Raw genomic sequence first — 21,606 nt, forward strand, 5'->3', positions numbered from 1 at the left:
AGTGTGTGTCTAGATACTTATGACTTTTATGAAATACTATCCTGTGACTGTCTTCATTTTATGACAAAGTACATTGACCTAAAAGTAAAAATTATATAAAAGTTCCATTAGAAAGTAATTTCCAGAAATGTTATAGTATGCAAAAAGATCTCATGGTATAATATGCCATGTAGAAGTCATTGCAGTGTGTAATATAGTATGTATTATAAAAGGACATAGGTTGATTCAAAGTTAATGTCATAATATACACATGAAAATATATGAATAAGTATCGCATTCAAATAGGCATGTCATTTAAAAAAAAGTAGAAAAGGTCAAACACCCAAAAAGTATAATGTGCTGCAAAAAATGTCATAAAAGTTTGAGTATAGTTTTATCATATACAATTGCCATTTAAAATGGTATAGGAAGCAAAAACATTCTAAAATGCAATATAGCTTCAAAGAAGTCTTGGTATCGTGTGCCATAAAAAGTATTAAATAACCAACATGTATCTGTATTTATTGCATACATCTTCTGTAATTTAAGGGTTTTTAATAACTTATCCATGTGTAAAGTTCAGCAAACATTTGCATTTAACATGTGATTGTGCTTGATATTTCACCAATTCAAGTATTTAATACAACAATATTTTGCAGGACTAACACAAAATAATTATAATTTGTATTAGACACCATTATTTGTAATTTTTATTCAATAAATCGGTCCCGACGGTTGAATTTAAGTCTTTAGTTCAGTTGTCGAGCTGAACACTTTTCAAATATTTATACTTATTGCATCAATGGCAGCTCATTAGAAATATATGAAAAGATAAACTAATTTGGTGTGACCACAAGGCTACTCTACCCATTGAGGTAATAACCACCGAAAGACCATAACAGGATGATACCAACACACCGTCTATATGTAGAAGTACCGTATGAACATAGCATTGTTCTCACCGCTGTAAGCAGCAATTTACATACAAAGACAATTTTCTGTGATTCAAGGACAATCCATGCAAAATATATAATTTATCATTTTTATTTCATATTTGAATATAAATCTCTGTCAAATGAAAATACCTAAATGATAGACAAATTGTACATATTTACAGAATTTATAAAAAGGAAACAAAATAATCAGTGTTGACATAGGGGGATTTCTCTGACTACCATTCTTTGACATTTTTCAAATTGAGGAAATGTGTGTAATACATTTGTATAGACATTGCTTCTGTGTTGATGTGAAGAGTTCAAGACATGGACAGATCAGCTTTTTGTAATATAGGATTCTTCCATCAACAAAGATACCATATGAAAGCTTACTGGAGTGTACATGTTGACAGGAAAACAAACCCGTTGTCAAACCTATACCTTCAAATGTTGGCATGAGGAAGACGGCGTTATGAAAGATGCTTTTAAAGAATACATCCAACCCTGATGTGAGGGCTAATACCAGCTGCTAGTTGTAGTCACACCGCGTGACTTGGTTACAGTTTGGTGGAAGAGGCTACAGCTGAACGCAAGACTCAAACACAAGTCTGAACATGTTCCCCTGGCACGAGGGATAAGGCTGATCGATTCATACGCCTGCTGCCGACACACAGAAAACCAATCACAACTCCAGAGGATTCCAGTCTTTTTTTGGCAAGCTTTGCAGAAGACAGGACTGCTGCAGTCCCAGAAACAGAAGGACGTTAAATAATTTGCACAAACCTTAAAACTGACCCGACACACGAGTCCGCAGCTCGTGGAACAGCGGCTCCACTTGTTCGTGAGACGTCGTGGATGGAGCTGAGCGACTGTCACATTAAACACTTTTCAAACCATCGAAGATGGAAAACATGTTGGAACTCAAGCTTTTTCCTTCAGAACATCAAACCCACAAGAGAACAGAGGTAGGTGATGTGACCTTTTTAAACGTGCACTGCTGGCATCCAGTGGTTAGACAGTTAAAAATGCATCAGCAGAATACTGTGCGTTATGAAGCTTCTCTAACGGCTCACTTCGACAAAACGGAGTCCGAGGATATCCGAGATCGGGTGACGTCAGTCAGTTAAGTTTGAGCAGCAGTAGTTTGTGGCAGTCTGGTGATAAACTAATTCATTGTGAATATACCTTTAAGAGAAATTGGCAACAGGAAATCATACACAACCTAAATATACGACACACTTTCCTGTCACTGACACTCTCGTGACGCCATGACGTGTATGGCACGTGGCCTGCATCAGTCCCCTCCCCTCTCACTCCTGTGAACGCCACTTCCTGCTGAGGAGGCGGGGCTTCGCATCCAACAGGAACCCAAATAAGGCTTCCAAGGGTCCAGCCTGGAATCAAATCAGTGTGTGGGCGAGAACTACGTTACTTTGTAAATGTGTTAGTCGGATTACATGTTTACCTTCACATCTACTTACTTTACTAGAATATGTAGGTCGCTTAAAATCACGTGGTGTCACTTAAAAAAAAAAAAAAAAGAGAGTGTGTTCAACTCCAACACACTGAAAGGCATTATTCACTCCAACGGGAGCGGGAATTATCAGACAATTGATGAACATTATTGCACCGGACTTCAAAGTCAATGAAATAAAAAGATAGCATGAAATGTAAATGTTATAAAAAGAAATCAGATCATGCAACGTGTGGGACAATAATGGAATGACATCGAGGGACACGACTTGAGTGATGGCGATGCACGCGGTCCTCGTCCTGACAACAGAGTCGAGCTGCTGGCTGTTACGCAGCAGCCAAGCACTCCTACGCCAATGACATGAATTATGATTTCAAGCATTATAGTGGCTCAATATACATTATTTAAAAGAATATTCAAATTTGCATTCAAAATCATATGTGCAACCTATTAAATTGTCGAGTGAAATGAATGATTTTTGCCAATCATTTGACAGATAGTTGATGCTCGCTTGATTGTAAAAGGCCATATGCTTACAGCCTGTTAAACATACATAACTGTTAAATGTTCACGTCTCAAACATTCAATATGTTGTACTTCCTATGCAAATCCAATACTCAATCATAAATAGTTATTCTCTCAATTCAATAAAACGGTGCCGTGCAGATAAGCAAAAGGCCCAAAACAGGTGGGCCAGGCTGAGCATTGGGTAGTTTCTAAAGTGTCTGGGGGGGGGGGGGGGGGACCATTGTGGGCACACCAGTGATGTAGTCAGAAAAGAAAGTGTTGTTCAAGAAACAACCGACTCCAGTGAAGAATTGCCCAAGTCAACCGCCATCTTGGTAAACATTCATGGTCCCAGTGCTCGAGCCAGCTCCACGCGCTTCACCGCCTTTCAACATCACCACAAGATATTTGACCGCAGCGGCTCGCACCGACATTGGAAAGAAGAGATCGGTGCCTCCGGCGCTCCTCCACAGGTTGCATTGTCGTCTTGCCTTTCTGTGCGAGCCCACGGAGCCCCTCTGCACAGCTACAACATGGCGATGCTCTCTGGCGTACAGTTGAGATGTGTGGATGTGCTGCTTCCCCCGGGGGACTTGAGGCCCTTCGTCGCCCCACCCAGTGTCGAGCTCCGGGACCCCGGGCCCATGATGACTCCTGAACCGTGGTGGATCTGATGCAGGCCTATCATCATGGTCTCGCTGGTGACGGTGCCAAACTCGTAGGTGAAGGTGCCGTAGAACACCAGGATGTCCACCGTGAAGACCCACTCGCAGATGGCTGCAGCGTGCTGCAGCATGAAGCTCTCGTGGATGAAGAAAATGCCGCCTAGGAGCGCAAGTTAAGGGGAACAAACATATCTGGTAGATAAGAGGAGCAAAACCAAGAGCTCCTCACCTTCACCTCATTTCTAGTGGCAAAGGGAGGAGGGAATGAAAAATGTCATCCACGTTGTCATACATCTCATCCCATTACATCATGGATGTTTCTAGACAAAGTGCCAATGACAGATGTGAATTAATTATATTATTAGGATTTGATTTGATTTTGGAGTTCCATGAAACAGATGGGTTTAAAAATGGGAAACAGATTAACCTAGGAAAGGCATTTTTCAGACTTCCACTGAAGCTGAATGGTTCTCATCCCTGGCACCAAACAGAAGAGAAGCCATACAGCCATGAAGGCTTGTGTCACTCTGGACCCCGGGAAGAGAGGACAACCAACGTGAAGCCATCAGCATCACGACTGTCAAGTAAGATGGCATGAGTGGGAGCTCAAAGTGAGCCCAGAACAAAGTCGCCATGGCCTTGCTGTCCCGTCTCAAAAGTAGAAGGATAAACATCGTAATCCGTGTCTCACGGCTACTGAAGTGAAAATGAGTCTCTCCAATGTTTTAACCTCTTCATTGGACTGTGAGCAGACCGCTCTCAGGATGGCGGAGCCGCCATCAAACATCAACAACCCTTCATTATGAACAACACCAGATGTGATATGAAGAAACATATATTCAATCAGATTTTAACCAAAAGTGTTAACGATGGCCCATAAAGTAATTCCACTGAGCAAGGACCAACGATATCTGACCCCAGTGGCGGGCGGCCTAAATGGAAAATAGTTACAACTGGTATGAGTTACAACTGGTATGAGTTACAACTGGGCTTTTCATGTCAAAATGTCTCCCGTGAAAACACACAAACACAACGCAAACACAACAATACAGTGCATAACGACTATATGTGCACATCAAGAGGGTGCTAGTAAGGTAAGGATACTGAGGACGAGGGAGATGATGGCCGCCAGTGTCAGAGCCACTCTGAAATGGGCCATCCAGTAGTCGAGGGCGGTCACAGCCACCCGGTAGGTGAGCACACACTGCAGGCACACAAACAGCAGCCCTGCTGGAAATGCCACACCAGCACCCACATAGTGGAGAGATTTGGCGTGATCAACCTGACAAAGAACGGTAAAGTCAGAGGGGTTGTTTGTACTTGTCTGATGTAAAAAAAAAAAAAAATTTAAAAAATGTAAAAAGGTTACCAGAAGGTATTTCCTATTTACCTGGAAGTTGCCCACCACGACCAGACCCAGAGCGTTGGTGCAGCCGGACACCAGAGCGCTGGTGTTGACCCAACATCGGTGGCTGTGTTCGATCACCTGGGCGTAGCGCAGAAGGCACACCATCACGACTGCAAGACACGGTCACAATCACACTGCATCCACGACGCATGAAAGAAACTAGAATTATGGCCACGAGGCTGCATGCCTCCATCAAACAGGCCAGTTGCATTTTACATCCAAAACATCATCACAGCATTTTATCCTATCAGATCTTTGTCTGAAATTGCCATATGAAATGCAAAGTGAGAATTTTTTTAATCAAAAAACATTTGGCGTTCCTGCAATATGGCATTTACGACAATGAGACAGAATTGAGGTCACAGTGATCTTGACCTTTGACCACCTTTGACTATAAATAAATATACACTTTTATTGATCCCCAAGGGGAAATTAGTTCTCTGCATTTAACCCATCCTTAGTTATTAAGAAGCAGTGGGCTGCGGTGAAGCGCCCGGGAAGCAACTGGGGGTTCAGTGCCTTGCTCAAGGACACTTCGACTTGCAACTAATGGGGAGAGCGGGGATCGAACCCACAACCTTGCGGTTGCAGGACGGCCCTCTTACCCCACTGAGCTACAGCCGCCCGACCCAACTAAAGCAACCAAGCAGCTCTGGACACTAGTGAGAGGGAGAAGGGAGCTGAGAATAGACAGAATGACAGTTCAATGTATAAATGAAATGAAACATAAAAGAAACAGAGGAAACATAAAAGATGGAAACATTAATTGAAAGTGAAAACCGCAGGAGAGAAACAATTAAAGCAGAGAGGAGATTTGGGGCAGAGCTGAGTGGTGAAAACAGAAGATGGGGGCGGGAGCAAAGGAGGGAGGCCATAGAGGGCACTCGCGGGACAGAGGACAGAGGGGGAAGTGGACGAAAAGCCACTTTCATTATTGATGAGAGAGCACCGGCTATTTGAAGCCCCTTCAAATCTCCTGGAGGTTGAGAGGCTGGTGTTTGTGGGCACCACGGATTAAACACACACACGCACACACACACACTTCTTTATGTGAAAGAGCAGAAGGCAGTAGTTTTATTTCGTGCGTTTAGCAGATTACCAATGTTACATTAAATTAGCAATATTTAACCATTTCTGTTAAGTACAGGCAATGGAATTTCTTTAGCAATTGTACTCTGGATCGTGGAATATGCCGACTACCAACTATGCCATTGCCCTGCTGTTTTAATTTGTGTGTAAAGATTCCTTCTGTACACATGGCATCTATTACACCTGTCCATTCTGGAGAGGGATCCTCCTCTGTTGCTCTCCTGAAGGTTTCTTCCCTTTTTTCCCCTGAAGGGGGCTAAAATGGGCTATTCAAATAACTGAATTGAATAATATATTATAGTAGAAAAAATTAACGAAACTTAATTTATATTAGATGCAAAATAAAATAAAATTGTGTCCTTTATAATACCCCCTCAAGCATCCTATTTGTTTTGGGTCATTTCCCCCTCACATTTTGTAAATATAGATGCTCATTTTCTTTCTGAGATCGATACCATGTTCATGTCTGTACAATCAAAAAATATATATATATATATATAAATAAAATACAGCTACAGATGGCTTAACTTGGCAAAAAGACAAGAAGCAGTGAGGGGAAGCACCTCCGAAGCTCACGACACAGGGGCTGATGGGAAAAGAAAATGTTGCCAGCTCTCTTCTTTTTTTTTTTTTTACTGGTGTCCAAGATGAACGTTTTTTTGTCATTTTATTCATTTTTTAAAATGGTGAATTCTTGCCATGATTTTTTATTCTGACCAAAAAATGCAAAAATGCAAAAAGGGTCAAATAAAAACAGTTAAAAATAAAAAAAAGTATGATGTCTGTCCAAAATTATTTTAGAAGGAAAGGAAAAAAATTATTTCTGTAAATTCTTGTAGCTTTCATATTAACATGTGTTACTCAGACCCCTGTCGAGGAGGTATTCAACCACCACCTACAGAACAATTACTGGGAGAGGCTGGGGGCACGGATTCCGAGTGGGCCATGTTCAAAGCCTCCATTGTGGAAGCTCGGAGTTGTGGTCAGAACGTCATCAGGGTCCGTCTCCAGAAACAGAAGAAAAGGCCAGAATGCAAAAACACGGGTGTAGGAGTTCAGGGAGACTATGGAGAGGCACTTTTGGTTGGCCTCAAAGAAGTACTGGCAAACCATGAGACAACTCAGAAAAGGAAACCGGGCTTGGCTCTGGCTGCTTTCAGGAGGGAAGAAGAACTGTGAATCTGGATTGGGGATTTGGTCGAGCAGTGGAAAGAGCACTCTGAAGAAATTTTGAACACGACCAACAGAGGTTTGGATATTGTTGGGCTGTCTTGGCTGACGCAGCAAACCTATTCTAAAGGTGCTGGAAAGGACATCCCAAGCTGCCATCTCAGTGGGGACGTATTCTGAAAACTCTGGTTAGGGTCGTAGTGGGGACGGGCGTAAATAGAAGTTTGGAAACGATGACATAGACACCCACATTCGATACTTAATTGGGTCTTAGTAGTCACGACGTGTCCTTCGCTGATTCGTCACGCCCCTAAAACTCGACTAGAGCGACAGTTTCGACCTCGTCGTCGGCCCAAGCTCAGAAACCTCTGGTCACTTATTTCACCACTGCCGTTCTTTCTCCGTAGTATTTTCTCCAGATAAACCAACTGGAGTGTCTTGAAAATCTGCTTCCCATTTTCACCGTCACGCGCATGCCCAGTGTACATTAAGGGTCATGTGATGTGCGTTTTCAAAGGTCATCATGTGGACTAAAAATGTATCCGTATTTGAGCTTCGGAGGCACTATTAGGAAAAATAAGAGCGAGGCAAAATACCCAGTTGTTAAACTAAACAAAGCGAACCAGATCCTGGCCATAACTTCATATTTAGCATATACAGACATGCGAGTGGATTCAATCTTCTCATGAAACTTTCGGCTAAAATGTTGTACTATTGCTTTAAAAAAAAAAGAACTGTGCATGTGAGGTTTTCAGTCAGAGCGAGGCCTTACCCATGAAGGCTCCAATGTTGCCGATCAAGCTGAACAGGCAGCTCTCAGGAGGGAAGGAGCCACATTTACTGCAGCAAATGGAGACAACACAGCTCCAAGTATTAAAAAGTTTTCTTTAAAAAAGGAGGAGAATAACATAAACATATATGACAACTGGAAGTCACTTTACCAATTGTGTGTATTTCTTCCAAAAAATGTAAAGGAATAAACTAAGTGATTATTACACACCTGTGAACTACTCTTCCTAAAACAAGCATTTCACATCCAGATGTACAACTGAAATTTAGATGAAACCTTTCTTCGAATTAAATTGAAAGTAAGCCTGCCAGTTTCATGAAACCCTTTCACAAGTGTTTTTGTATTTGCCCTCGGTTAGATGCTAATTTGAAGAATAAACTAATAGTTTGGGCAAAGAGTGGGTTAGTGACTGTAAAAGAGCAACAACATAACACGGTGCCAATTCATGCCTCGGGGCTTTTGCTGACACACAATTACTTTTGTAAACTGCGTAAAGAAAGAAGAGGAAAGCTAGAACAGCAGACCTGATGAGGGGGATGTCCTGGATGGTGCAGCATGTCTTGGGGAAGCCCGGTCGGGCCAGCTCTTCTGTGCACGTTACATTGTAAGACCTGGAGCAGTGACAAAATAAGTTCAATAATTTCCTAACTGGCACCATACTGTGCCTACAGACATTAAAATACAAAACAAAGGTGTTCCCATTTCCTCCAATCAAAAGAGGAGAATCACTCACCAGTTCTCCACAGGACAAACATGGTGATTCATCACAGCCATGGCATACCTTTGGAGCAAGGAACACAACGTTCTAATCCCGTATGATACAAGGTGGAAGCATTTCATACTGGGCTTGAGGAAAAGGATCATTCAACAGGAAGGAATACTCACTGGAGCATGTGAACATTTCCATTTGTGATTTCCAGCTTTCATTTTTTATCAAGTAAATAAATGGCTTGGGATGCACAGTTGCACAGTCCAAAAAAGTAGTACTTGCTCCATTTGTACACCTGAAAATGTTAACACGTTGTGTTTCAACACACACAGCAAAGTGTCACTGTAACTCACACTATCCATATTCCTGTGATGGAGAAGGCAGACAGGCTGACAGGCAGGACGATCCAGGCAGTCATTGGGCTGGCAGTGAGCTGGCTTTGTCCCAAGCATGGGGTGAGAGGGGGGCTTCAGGTTGGAGTGGTGACACGACAGGAGGAATCAGGTGGGGGGTGGGCGGGGGGTCACTAACACACACAGGGAAACACACAGGGGGGGACATGAGAGGAAAAAAGGGGGAATGGCACAGATCTTCTGCTCCACACGGCCCTGCAGCCAGCAGCAACCTGGAAGAAGAGAGGGGAAAGTTTTACGAAAAATATATATCCAGTAAAAGTACTGTAATCATACATCTTTGATGTCAATTACACTCCAATAGTTAGATTGTAAAGAAGACTGCATTTACTATTTTGTCAGTTTCTATTTTCCTTAAGTGTTACTTATTTAGAGCTGCAACAATTCATAGATTACTGGTCAAATTATTGATTAGTGGTCAAATTATCAAATTATTCTCTGATTCCAGACTCCTAAATGTTAATATTAAATACAATTTTGTTAGGTCGTCATGCTGGCTTTGGAAAACATTGACCTACATTTCCCCCCATTGTATACAATTACAATTAATGGATGACAGAGGTGAACAACAATTTGTGGACCTACGCCCAAATAAATTGTCTGCTGTCACTTTGCTCTCACTTTTCAGCTGCTTCCCCTGTAATGTACACCAGCGTTCTTAGTTGCTGACGTCTACGTTGTTACCACAGCAACCCATGCAGGTTGGTCTGTCTTTTAGATCTGATTTGAGAAACAAATTGGATTTGCCTCCATGCTGACTTGCCTCGCATCTTTTGTACACGAGACACAGCGACAACTACAGTTGACAGCTAGGAAGTAGTCTGTATGTTGTCGTCCTAAGAACATGGCAGAAGCATTTCCACATTATTGTGAATCTCTTCTAAAAAGGTCTTAAAACAAATTGAAATTGTGTCAAATAATAGAAAGCAAACTGTTGAACTGGTGCTGAATCATCCTAGTGGAAAGGCCTATTGGACAAATATTGGAGCATCAGCATTTTCTTGGATAATATTCTCACTTCTGAACCAAATGGTCCAGATTTTTGCTAAATCACACAAGCACTGAGAGACAGAAAGAGAAGCACCCGTTGATTATAAATGAACAGCAACAGGAAGCTGTGACAGGTAGTGTCGGGGCAAAGTGTAACCTTGTGAGAATGAGCGGTCACGGTCAGCGTTGTGGTGGCGGGACGTATCATTTTACAGTCACCAGTGTGTCTTCTGCAGAGGGAAGATACAGTGAGCAGGATGAACTCGCTTTGAGCCAATTCAAATGAAAGGGGAAGCCTCAAAATCAAATGAAGAAGTGTTAAAATGTATTTCACAAATTAGATTTTTGTCTTTCGTGATTATTGTTAAATTGTGGGAAACCTTGACACAATATTTGTATCAACTTTGCTCTCCTTTGACTAAGCGGGGTCATAATTCTCAACATTTATCATCACTAAAATATGATATATGTTTTTCAACAGTAACGGTACTCAGTCACTTCCAGGCGTTGGAGCAGCTAGTCAGGTGATCGCATCAACTTCCCATTATTCTTTAATAATGTTTTACCATTTCCGACTACTGCAGATGCAGGTCAAACCAAACAACTTACAACATGGGAAGAGTATCACTTCTGCAAACTCAGACCTCAAAATAGTGTGTTTTGGTCAATTATTTTGGACTATTAAAGTAGTGCTGCCACAACTCGTCGAGTAATTGTTTCCCCCAAAATTAATGGAAACTATTTCAGATGACATTTACATCGTTTTGAGTCAATTCTCAAAACAAATATTTTAAATAATTCAAATCTATCTAGCTCCGGCTTCTTAAATGTGTATATTTCTGAATTCCTTTATTCTTCTTTGACAGCAAACTGAATAGACTTCGGTTTTGAAATGTGTGGACAGAAAAATATATATTTTGATATATCCCCTTGCACTCTTTTACTGACGTTGTGCACAGCAAAAGGCAAATCAGTCATTTGAAAAATAATCAACAGAATAATTGATAATGAAAATATTTTTTTAAGTCGGAGTCAATGTCAGAAACCCACTAGACCCGTTGAAGAGCCACAGGTCCCGCTTCATTTTTTATGTATAATCAATATACTTTTACTCTTCATACTTTAAGTATCTAATTATGCCATTTTGCCTTTTACTGATGTAACATTTTGAATGGAGGACTTCTACTTGTAACAGAGAATGTTTAAGTACTAGTAAGTCATTTAATCATAAATGCATTGGTGGTGATGCTGATGACACAGCTAAAGTCACATAGCATGATACATACTTAATACCCCATCTGACCACAGTTCAAAAGCTTGCTAAACACTGAGAATAGATTTGCGTTCAGATTTTTTCACACACAGCTTTGTTACATCCACGTTGCTCTCCTGCACTCAACATCCAAGTGTAGCTGTACATAGGAATCGTTTCCTCTTCTTAAAGCATGCAGTGAGATGTGGAGTGCTTGCAGCGGCTTTTGAAGTCCTGTATGGCGCTCTGAGGAAAGGCCAGAATCCTCACTGCAAGACGAGGTTGTTCTACAGAGCTCACACACGATAGTGAGGCTTGCAAATCCACACGGCCAGTGTGAATTCATGAATTTATACTACAATTGAGACTTCTTTTTTTCAAATTCTTCATACAGATACTAAGATTATTATAATAATATAAAGAGGCATGTGCATTGTTCTCCATGTATGCATTTCTATACTGGTGACGTCCAGATAAGACGTGACTTAATGTCCTAGAGTTGTTCGTTATTTGATTCAAATGGACATCAATCTTACGTGCGGCTTATTAATAACTTGTACATCCCTTTCTATTTTGTTGTCGTCCGGAGTCAAAGAGGCATCTCATCATTAGTTAATTGAGAAAATTATGTTTCTATTTCACACAGCTGCAACAGGCCTGGTGACGAGGCTCATAGAAAACTGTCTTTTAATTGTTGTTACGTTTACAAAAGAAATATTATTTTAACAAAATCATTAGAGCCTATACACTAATGTAAATGTGGCATGCCAGTCTAGACCAGCATTAGTTCAGATTATAAATAACCCCTGGAAGTTCACAACCCAGTTGCAGATGTAGCTCAAGTTGGTCAGATATATACAGTATAACCATCATAATTATTTAATATTCATAACCATCTCGCAGGAGCTGCTAAAACGCTGGATAGTGAGATAATACAGGCAAAGCTGTGTGTGTGTGTGTGTGTGTGTGTGTGCGCGCGTGTACGTGAATGTGTGTGTGTGTGTGTGTGTGTATGCATATGCAGGGGGGGGCCATAACACCCCCAACCCCCGCAGCCATTCAGAGGAAATATTCGACACTGTACTTGTAAGACTGGGTAAAACTGTGACAATGCAATAAACAGTTAATACATTATATTCACTTATCCACAGTTACCGACTCCAGCCAAACAGACTGAGCAGCATCCCTGAGATTGGCAGCCGGTGCTCGTGAACCGGTTAACGGTACCGTTAGCCTTATTAGCTTCTACCTAGCTCGCTCGTTAGCTTGCACTTTACCAGTTGTCTTGACTTGTCCGCACCTTGATTTCCGCTCGCCTAAGTGATAAGGTGCTCAACAAAACACAGTTAGAGGATAATAAAACCATCGCGGTTGAGACAGACACTGAACAGAGGGGAATGCACACCTACCTTCAACCTGCTATGCCCACCACGGACCTCAACAACCTTGGTTTCCCTTTAAAAACAGCGTTTTCTTAGCAGACGAGGCAAGCCGCATAAATTACTTCCGGTTATGCATTTCAAAATAAGACACAATGGTCGTGTCGCTTCTTCACTATGGAAGAATTCCCTTTAGGAAACCATGCAAAACATTGTGTCTTTCATTTGACACGACAGTGTTTTAATGTAACAGTAGAAATATAGAAGATGTTCTGCAAAACGTATTCACAGGAATGCTCATCAACACAGTTGTGCCTCAATTAATTTAACATATATGCCATTTGTGTCAGCTGGAAAATAATCACTTTACAAGTCAGTTTAGTTTCAGCAGTTTCACTATGTGTTAAACCTGGTTTATCTTTATATGATTATTTGAAGCATGAAGCTTTTATGTTCGCACAATCTCTGGTCTTATTCTGGTAACTAACAGGTCTGCTGTATAACACCTCTATAGTTTTTAATGAAAATGTCAATTGAGATGTTTCATGTATCAAACATAAGAGGAACGTGATTACACACGTTTCTCTAACACTTTTCAAAATGAAGTTTCAAATATGAAAAATGACAATGTATCTGGAATAGAATATAACATGTCATATACTTTTTTTTATAAAACTCTCTTTATCTGTGACTGTACTGGACCCACCTGGCTGGTACCGACCCACATGAGATAAGTAAAATCTTGACGCTTGAAACATCCATTGCAGTCATCTTTACGTGTCAAAGCAGGGAAGCACAGATGCAATGAATAGCAGTAATGAGCTCTGACACATGAGATTCCCACCCACATGTAACAGCTGTCCAAAGCATCAGCTGCTCTTCTGTGGGTTAGACTTCATGTAGTTAATACTGAGGTGGAATGTGATGTTAATTTGAGGGGGAACAAATGTCATTATTATTACAGATCATCATTTAAAGGGAAAATATCTTTAATAAAATATATATATATATATATACAGGACTGTCTCAGAAAATTAGAATATTGTGATGAAGTTCTTTATTTTCTGTAATGCAATTAAAAAAACAAAAATGTCATGCTTTCTGGATTCATTACAAATCAACTGAAATATTGCAAGCCTTTTATTCTGATTTATTGCTGATTATGGTTTACAGCTTAAGAAAACTCAAATATCCTATCTCTAAATATTAGAATATCATGAAAAAGTATACTAGTAGGGTATTAAACAAATCACTTGAATTGTCTAATTAACTCGAAACACCTGCAAGGGTTTCCTGAGCCTTGACAAACACTCAGCTGTTATAAATCTTTTTTTTTACTTGGTCTGAGGAAATATTAAAATTTTATGAGATAGGATTTTAGAGTTTTCTTAAGCTGTAAGCCATAATCAGCAATATTAAAAGAATAAAAGGCTTGCAATATTTCAGTTGATTTGTAATGAATCCAGAATGCATGACATTTTTGTTTTTTTAATTGCATTACAGAAAATAAAGAACTTTATCACAATATTCTAATTTTCTGAGACAGTCCTGTATATATATATTTTACTTTTAAGATTTTTTAAAAATGAAAATATAATGAATCACGTTATATATATATATTTATTTTATTTTCTCAATAAATATATTCATCGATTAAAACTACATATTCTATGACTATTCTGGTGGCAAGCAAATGCAAGAAAGTTTAATATATTTAATATAATATTGGCACCGTGAGTCAAACGAAAATATAATTTATTCTTTTATTTTTTTATAAACATGTGATAGTATTTTGAACTCACTCTCCTGTAGAACCTCCAGTTTAGACAAATTACAAAGATTTTATTTGGAACCTTGACATTTGATTTGTCATCGGAAAAGCACAGTACTCAACAGCTCAGCTCGATTCAAGTGCCCCATAAAGCTATGACTTTAACCGCATGCACAATAGTTGCTGATTTGTGCCACATTACTCCTCAGGTACCACAGAGGTATCTAAAATTGCTAGTTTTCTAAAAGAATCTAAAAGTTGCTGAGAATGATTTAAGCTCTGAGGCTTCCTTCACAAATTGTGTTATCAGCACTCTATTTTGGTTATCCAAAATAAAGCGAGGATCAACGGTGTGGATTCAATTGAGGGTGACTCTGAAAAGCTCAACTACTGACATTATGTATCTCATATGGCTAGCAGTTATTTGAATGGCTTGATCTGGATGCAGCATAGCAAACAAGACATAACCTGAGTCAAATCCAATTTTCCAATCTCAACATCATTACACTGCCAGTAGTGTCACTCAGCACAATGACAAAGCAAGTACATTGTTAGGTTTGGATTATGATTTTGCTCTTGATATCACCATCTGCTAGAGAGAGCAGACACTGCTCTTCCTCCCATTCATTAATTACAACAGATAATTTCCCACTGAGTTCTATAACGTGCTAATGTCAGGCACATTTACCAAACCTGGAAATGTAGCTGTAAACAGTTAATCCGATATTCAAAACAAATCGTTTGACTTCTTTTGAATACTCTCACCGTCAAAGTTAAATTAATTTAAATGAATTCATTTTGACAAATGTGGTCAAACTGAGCTCACATGTGCAATTCCTGAACAGTCAGTACCGATGAATTTATACTGCGAGGGTACAAATACATCCTATCACAAGCCTAATAGGTTATCAATAATCTTGGCATTCAAGAAAGAAAGCAGATGTCTATTATTAACACTGTATATTTAGTCTAAATACCATCCTTGTTTATAAATACATTTGTTTAGTCTATTCATCCCTTCTAATTGTGTTCTGGATTGTATAGGACGGACTGACACATGCTGGTGGCAAAAGAACAGTCAAGTTGATAGTAAGACCAAGAACACGTCCATATTTTTAATTGTAATCAGTTGATATGCACACAAAACAGATTTTTTTATTCAGAACTCATGTACCTGTATTTGGTCAAAATATGTGCATTGGGGCATTGTGCAGTCCTTATGATGTATCGCTGCAAACTGTTGCAATTAAAATGAATGGGTGTTTATTTAGCACAAACCCTGTATGTGTATAATCACATCAGCAAAGGTCAGGTTCAACACCAGCATTTATTGTAACGGAACAAGTGTTTGGATTTTCCAGCTGTAAATAACCTATAATCTATGTAAGGTTTTATAACCTACATGAGGGATTGCAACCGACATTCTTGTTTCACTATAAGCTGCTTTGAAGGGACTTTGCCTAATTTGATCCGTAAATCTTGCGAACAACAAAGTGAGTGACAGGAAATGTTAGATCTCAAAAGCAGATGCTGTAAAATCTTAGAATAAAGATTAAATGTGATGCTTTGTTTTACAACACTGCTTCCTCTACCGGATCAATAAGAAGAAAACATATATTTTCTCAGCATAATAATAATTGGAGTTTACACATGACCACTGAGGCGCATGGGCTTCTTCCCCTCTCTAGTAAATGTAAATCACAATGAGGTGATTGTTTTTGTCCACCCATAACATGTATAATGTAATTTGGCTTGTTTGAAACAAAAACGTTTTACTTGATGTCAATCATCTGTGTCTGAAACCCCAAAAGATGTCATTCCGTAGGCTTTTATTAGAGAGAGAGAGAGAGAGAGAGAGAGAGAGAGAGATTATATATAATACAAGCTGTCATTCCATAGGCTTTTATTATATATATATAAATAAATATATATATATTTATATAAAATAAAATAAAAGCTGTCTTTAAGTTGTTTTCATCCTGTCTGCCTGTTTCACTAATTCTCATGTCATTCCAGATCCTGCTTCCCATCTCGTCAGTCCAACTCCCTTCACCTGCCTTTGATCACTTCCTCGTCAATCCCTCATTCCCTTCACCTGGTCCTCATGCCCGTCTCACCTGTTGCCCATTCCCTCATTAGTCCCTGTCTACTTAGGTCCCCTTACATGCGCTGCCAGATTGTTTTGTGTTCTTCCTGACCAAGCCTTCCAGAGTTACAAATTGTATTTATCTGTTCCCGTCTGTTTGTTGAGTAAAGATAATTATTTTCCAGTTCTCGCTCCTGAGTCGTGCAATTGGGTCCACCCTAATACTCCCGTGACACTGTCATTCCATAGGCTTTTATTATATATATATATATAAATACATTTCCCTTTTTTCACTGTGGCCTCATTCGCATGGTGTGGCGCTGAGGCTTGCATGACACAATCAGTTCACCTCCAGTTCTCTTGAGACGCGACACGAACAAGACTAGCTCAAATCTGGTCGCTCTATTTAAATGGCACTGCTTTAACTACTTAAATCCTTAATTGTTTTAACTTGTCAATGGTGATTGGCAGCAGGAGAGTAAATAAAGAGTAATACTGTATGGTTCATAATGTCTTGAGCCTTGCAGAACACCATTCCTGTCCCGGTGTCACTGATAATCAGCAGGACAATAATCTGATATCCAATAAGAGGATTCAGTTGCAGGAAAAGTTATGTTTATTATTGCATCTGGTTAAATCACTATGCCTGTAAATAATGTATTTTACATTTATAAAAGGACACTTAATCCTAAATTAAAGAAAGTATTTTGTAAAAGAAAATCCAAAATCCTTATCAAAAAGAAAATGTTTCCTCAAGCAAAACAAAAGACTCAAAATATGCAATGATATTTTCCAATAATAGCCTTTCAGTATAACTTCCTTAGGGATTTCAAAATATCTATGCAGTGCCAACAAAAACAATGCTGATTCTGAGACTATTCTGTCTTTAAATTACCCAAATCCGCTAACATTTATCAACCTGAAGGGGGTGAATTCATGATGAGGATTTGTAGACAGCCAACCTCATGTCAGCCAGGCAGCTCAGCCGGGGATAATGGTATTTAGATGTCCTGTAAGCATGCGGATCCTCTCAGTCAGCAACATTAATGGGACCATGAGGCATCATGTCCTCCGTGCTTAGGTAAAGGGGGTATTAGACAGCAGTAATGCTGGCTGGTCTGAGCGCTCTGTCTGTTGTGTAGTATACAGAGGATCATCATGGAGAGCAAAAGCAAGGTGAACAACTTGTGCAATCGGAGGCAGAGTCTGTTCCCCAACTACAAAGTCGCAGATTCAAACATCAATCGAAGACCCTCGGAGATTACTTATCCACTTGACAAAGTAAGCTGTGTGAAGACATGGACCTCCATGCAGGAGCTGAGCAGGGACATCTACGACATTTATGCAGAGTATGAAGACGAAGCGGATGACTGTGCTCCGTCCAGCTTCCTGAAGACCAATTTACCCTCCAAGAAGAACTACACAATCAACATCAATGTAGGGGGGAAGTCCTACCAGATAGCCTACAAGTCGGCCGCCAAGTATCCCAAGACAAGAATTGGACGACTGGCCACCTACATGGACCATAACATGAAGCTGGACCTGTGTGATGACTACACTATGACAAACAATGAGTACTTCTTTGACAGGGACCCAGACGTCTTCCACAGCATCTTCAACTTCTACAGGACTGGTGTGCTGTGGATCAAGGATGACTTGTGTCCTCGCAACTTCCTGGAGGAGATCAACTACTGGGGCGTGAGGATCAAGAACAGCCACCGCTGCTGCCGCATCTCTTTTGAGGAGAAGCACGATGATTTGAACGAACAGCTGAAGATCCAGCGCGAGCTGGAGGCAGAGCTGGAGATTGAGGAGAATGAGGAGCTCTTTCATGACATGTGCTTCGGCCAGACGCGCAGGGCTATCTGGAACTTGATGGAGATGCCGTTTTCGTCTGTCAAGGCCAAGCTGATGGCGGTGGCCTCCAGCCTGTTTGTCCTGGTCTCCCTGGTGGCCATGACTCTCAACACAGTAGAGGAGATGCAATACACAACTCCTAACGGTCAGCTCAGTGGGAAGACGTACTGGGAATACGTGGAGTCCGTCTGCATCGCCTTCTTGACCATGGAGTACCTGCTCCGTCTGTTGTCCACTCCTGACCTCAAATCCTTCAGCAGGAGTGTGCTCAACACCGTGGACCTGATTGCCATCCTGCCTCAGTATGTGCAGGCCATCGTGGAGTTCTTTGACAGCACGGACTACTACGTGAAGCACGAGGCCGACATGCAGGCGGTGGGGCAGGTGGGAAAGGTGGGCCAAGTGTTGCGGATCATGAGACTGATGCGAATCTTTCGTATCTTAAAATTGGCGCGACACTCGACAGGACTGCGGGCGTTTGGCTTTACTCTGCGTCAATGCTACCAGCAAGTGGGCTGCCTCTTCCTCTTCATTGCCATGGGCATCTTCAGCTTCTCCGCCATGGTGTACACTGTGGAGCATGACATGCCACAAACAAATTTCACCAGCATTCCTCATGCATGGTGGTGGGCTGCTGTAAGTACATCATTTTACAATGTAGTAGTGTAAAAGCCCAGCAGGGTTTAGAGGGAAGATACACAGTAGAGTGGGAGAAATATGGAAAGCACCCAAAATTGAAAAAGACAACAATGTAAATAAATCACTTAGTTACAGACCTGAGCATCCTAATTTATCTAAGTGACGAGACAGTTTTAAAAGGTGGAAAAACCTGGTTAATGTATTGAGTTAAGGTTTTAGATTGAGTTATTAACCTTTGATTTGCTGCCTGTTTTTATGAATAAACCCGTTAACATATCTTTCCCCTCCCTCTTACACCAAGTGGAAGAGTCTTACTTCTAATCCAGGGGAGAGAATTGTTAATCGTCTGAATCATAGCAATGTTTATAGTGAAGGCAACTGTCAGCATTGTTTAATGCTACATATTCCTGTTATATTCACAACACTAGGTGCGAGATATGGAAGCTGTTTCTTGATCCACATGATATAGGTGAAAACCATTTCCCCCAATTGGTGGCCGTAGATCTAATATTAGATAAAATCGTATAATTAGCTAAAATTACTGGGGTTTTCATAGTCTGCAAACTTTTAAATCAATCCAGAGTATAGACTCCTGAATAGGTTTCTAAATGTTTTGCTCAACTAGAACTTGGAGATCTCTAATGCTTGACAACACTGCACATTTCAGCAAACAAGGCGAGGTGTAAAAGTGTGAACTAAAGTGTATGAATGCATTAATTAGCTTGTCATAAACAACTGTCAGCAGAAGGAGGACTCATCCACATGTGGAGAATCTAGAGATCAGTGCAGAGAGGCTCCAGAATTAGGAATGGTTGATAGCCACATTGCGTTCTGTTAATTCTCTTTTCTTTTTCTTTTTTACTTCTGCCTCCAATGTTTTTTATAAATTGGCCCAATAGACCACATGGATCAGCTCAGGTCTGCTGAACAAGACACAGACTGAACAGTGTCCTACAGGTTTGTAAGTCATGTGTCTCCATCCCCACTGACTGCTCTCTTCCCTCCGTTGCAGGTCAGCATCTCCACTGTGGGCTACGGAGACATCTACCCAGAGACAGTACTGGGCCGTCTCTTCGCTTTCATCTGCATCTCTTTTGGAATCATTCTCAACGGTCTCCCCATCTCCATTCTCTTCAATAAGTTCTCAGACTATTACTCTAAACTCAAGTCCCATCAGTATACAGCCTGCTCGAAGAATCGGGGGAAGGTGAGACTTTCCGACAGGACAGCGACCAAGTTCAACCGCTGTTTTGGAAGCCCCCAATGTCCTGCACATTGATGGTTTGTTATGTGACTTTTTATAAAGAATATACTTTACTGTAAAACTGTTTTAATTAAATTGTATGTGATGGGGCAAATTGGTGGAACAGGGACAACAGATGAAGGTTCATTCCCCTAGGGTGGCACATCTGAGCATATATTTGGCAACTTTTTTTGTTGGTATTAATATGTACAACATGCTATCAGGAAGAAATGGGGGACACTTGTATAAAATTAGGCAAAAGACATCACAACATGTAATGTTTCCATTTGATGTAATAGTGCAGCTGTTTTCCCAATGATTTTCATCTGGCTTTGAAGAAGTTGGAACAAGCAGGAATATGTCTCCCAGTTATGGAAAGACACCTTAACCATGAATCATCCTGATCAAACCTGAGCAATTACTTTCTTTCTATTTACAAATAGCATGTTTTATATCTCTACACTCACCAGGAGTTCTGCAGAGGCTTGCAAAGTGTAGTAAACCTTCAAATACTGGTGCTGCTTTTCATGTGTTTTTAATGTACGATAGTTCCGCCTATAGGATGCAGCGCAATTTACTTGCATGTAGTGTATAAGTCTCAACCATTAAAGTCGATTTATAACCCAATATGAACATCATAACAGTATTTGCTGACCCAGTAGTTTTTAATAAAAAGACATTTCGATTTTGTTGTACATTTATTAAAATCAGGAGATAACAATCTAAATACTGTACACAGTTTACATGAACATCCAGTATTCCATGTGACAAATGAAATACTACAAAGCTTTTAGAATTATTATGTCTTGTTCAGGCTGAAGTGTCCGTCTTCTTCTGGATTTGCAGATGCAAACAGCTGCTTCCTGTGTGGGCGGGACGGGGGTGTCGGGGGTCTGGGTGGACGGGCAGGGGGGGGGGGGGGGCCCTGATTGTACTTGTTCAGTGGTCTGCTGAGGGTGACGGGTTGGTTGACGTCCACCCTCAGCTGCCCCAGGAGTGAGACAGAGGAGTCCTGCCCTGTGAGACACAAACACCAGAGATGAATACGTTTGAACTGAACTACACAACCTTTACATTGTTGTGTTGGATCTGGCCTCCGATGATGGGATCGTATTACTGATAATTCAGTAGTCTGAGTGAGGGATTACTTACTCCGCCCACTAAAACAAAGGCAACCGCCGCTCTTCATCTGGTCCTGTAGTCCTTCATCCTTGTCATGTGGTCCTCCCTCGTCATCTTCTTCATCGTCG

The 21,606-nt window shown here is 40.7% G+C and overlaps 2 protein-coding genes across 5 annotated transcripts; one reads left to right on the forward strand and one right to left on the reverse strand.

Annotated features, from left to right (window-relative positions):
* Positions 1-1,007: 1,007 nt before the first annotated feature.
* On the reverse strand, positions 1,008-12,848 carry LOC130197028 (transmembrane protein 150A-like). 4 transcript variants are annotated; one of them, XM_056419479.1, is made up of 8 exons: positions 12,791-12,848; positions 9,080-9,351; positions 8,751-8,798; positions 8,542-8,628; positions 8,000-8,067; positions 4,951-5,078; positions 4,665-4,842; positions 1,008-3,720 (listed from the first exon to the last, which is right to left on the reverse strand). In XM_056419479.1, the coding sequence occupies exons 2-8, from the start codon at positions 9,142-9,144 to the stop codon at positions 3,422-3,424; spliced, it is 873 nt and encodes a 290-aa protein (XP_056275454.1). In that variant the 5' UTR covers positions 9,145-9,351; positions 12,791-12,848; the 3' UTR covers positions 1,008-3,421. The 4 variants fall into 4 exon arrangements, with proteins under 4 accessions (XP_056275454.1, XP_056275455.1, XP_056275456.1 ...); XM_056419480.1 differs by lacking the exon at positions 12,791-12,848 and adding an exon at positions 10,287-12,766; XM_056419481.1 differs by lacking the exon at positions 12,791-12,848 and having other exon boundaries at positions 9,080-9,487.
* Positions 12,849-17,719: 4,871 nt separating this feature from the next.
* On the forward strand, positions 17,720-21,041 carry LOC130196117 (potassium voltage-gated channel subfamily V member 2-like). Its single transcript, XM_056417980.1, has 2 exons — positions 17,720-19,110; positions 20,126-21,041. Exons 1-2 carry the CDS (start codon positions 17,776-17,778, stop codon positions 20,390-20,392), a joined length of 1,602 nt encoding a protein of 533 aa, XP_056273955.1. The 5' UTR covers positions 17,720-17,775; the 3' UTR covers positions 20,393-21,041.
* Positions 21,042-21,606: the final 565 nt, after the last annotated feature.

This window comes from Pseudoliparis swirei, chromosome 7 (genome assembly GCF_029220125.1).
Source record: "Pseudoliparis swirei isolate HS2019 ecotype Mariana Trench chromosome 7, NWPU_hadal_v1, whole genome shotgun sequence".
NCBI classification, from domain to species: domain Eukaryota; kingdom Metazoa; phylum Chordata; class Actinopteri; order Perciformes; family Liparidae; genus Pseudoliparis; species Pseudoliparis swirei.

What these genes read in the sequence shown, in the direction of transcription:
- LOC130197028 (XM_056419479.1), bottom strand. Translation starts at nt 9,144, where the DNA reads ATGACTGCCTGGATCGTCCTGCCTGTCAGCCTGTCTGCCTTCTCCATC. An exon ending in ATCACAGGAATATGGATAGT is followed by an intron (nt 8,799 to 9,079) that starts GTGAGTTACAGT and finishes CTTGCTCCAAAG; the next exon opens with GTATGCCATGGCTGTGATGA. An exon ending in TCGTGGTGGGCAACTTCCAG is followed by an intron (nt 4,843 to 4,950) that starts GTAAATAGGAAA and finishes GTTCTTTGTCAG; the next exon opens with GTTGATCACGCCAAATCTCT.
- LOC130196117 (XM_056417980.1), top strand. Translation starts at nt 17,776, where the DNA reads ATGGAGAGCAAAAGCAAGGTGAACAACTTGTGCAATCGGAGGCAGAGT. An exon ending in ATGCATGGTGGTGGGCTGCT is followed by an intron (nt 19,111 to 20,125) that starts GTAAGTACATCA and finishes CCTCCGTTGCAG; the next exon opens with GTCAGCATCTCCACTGTGGG.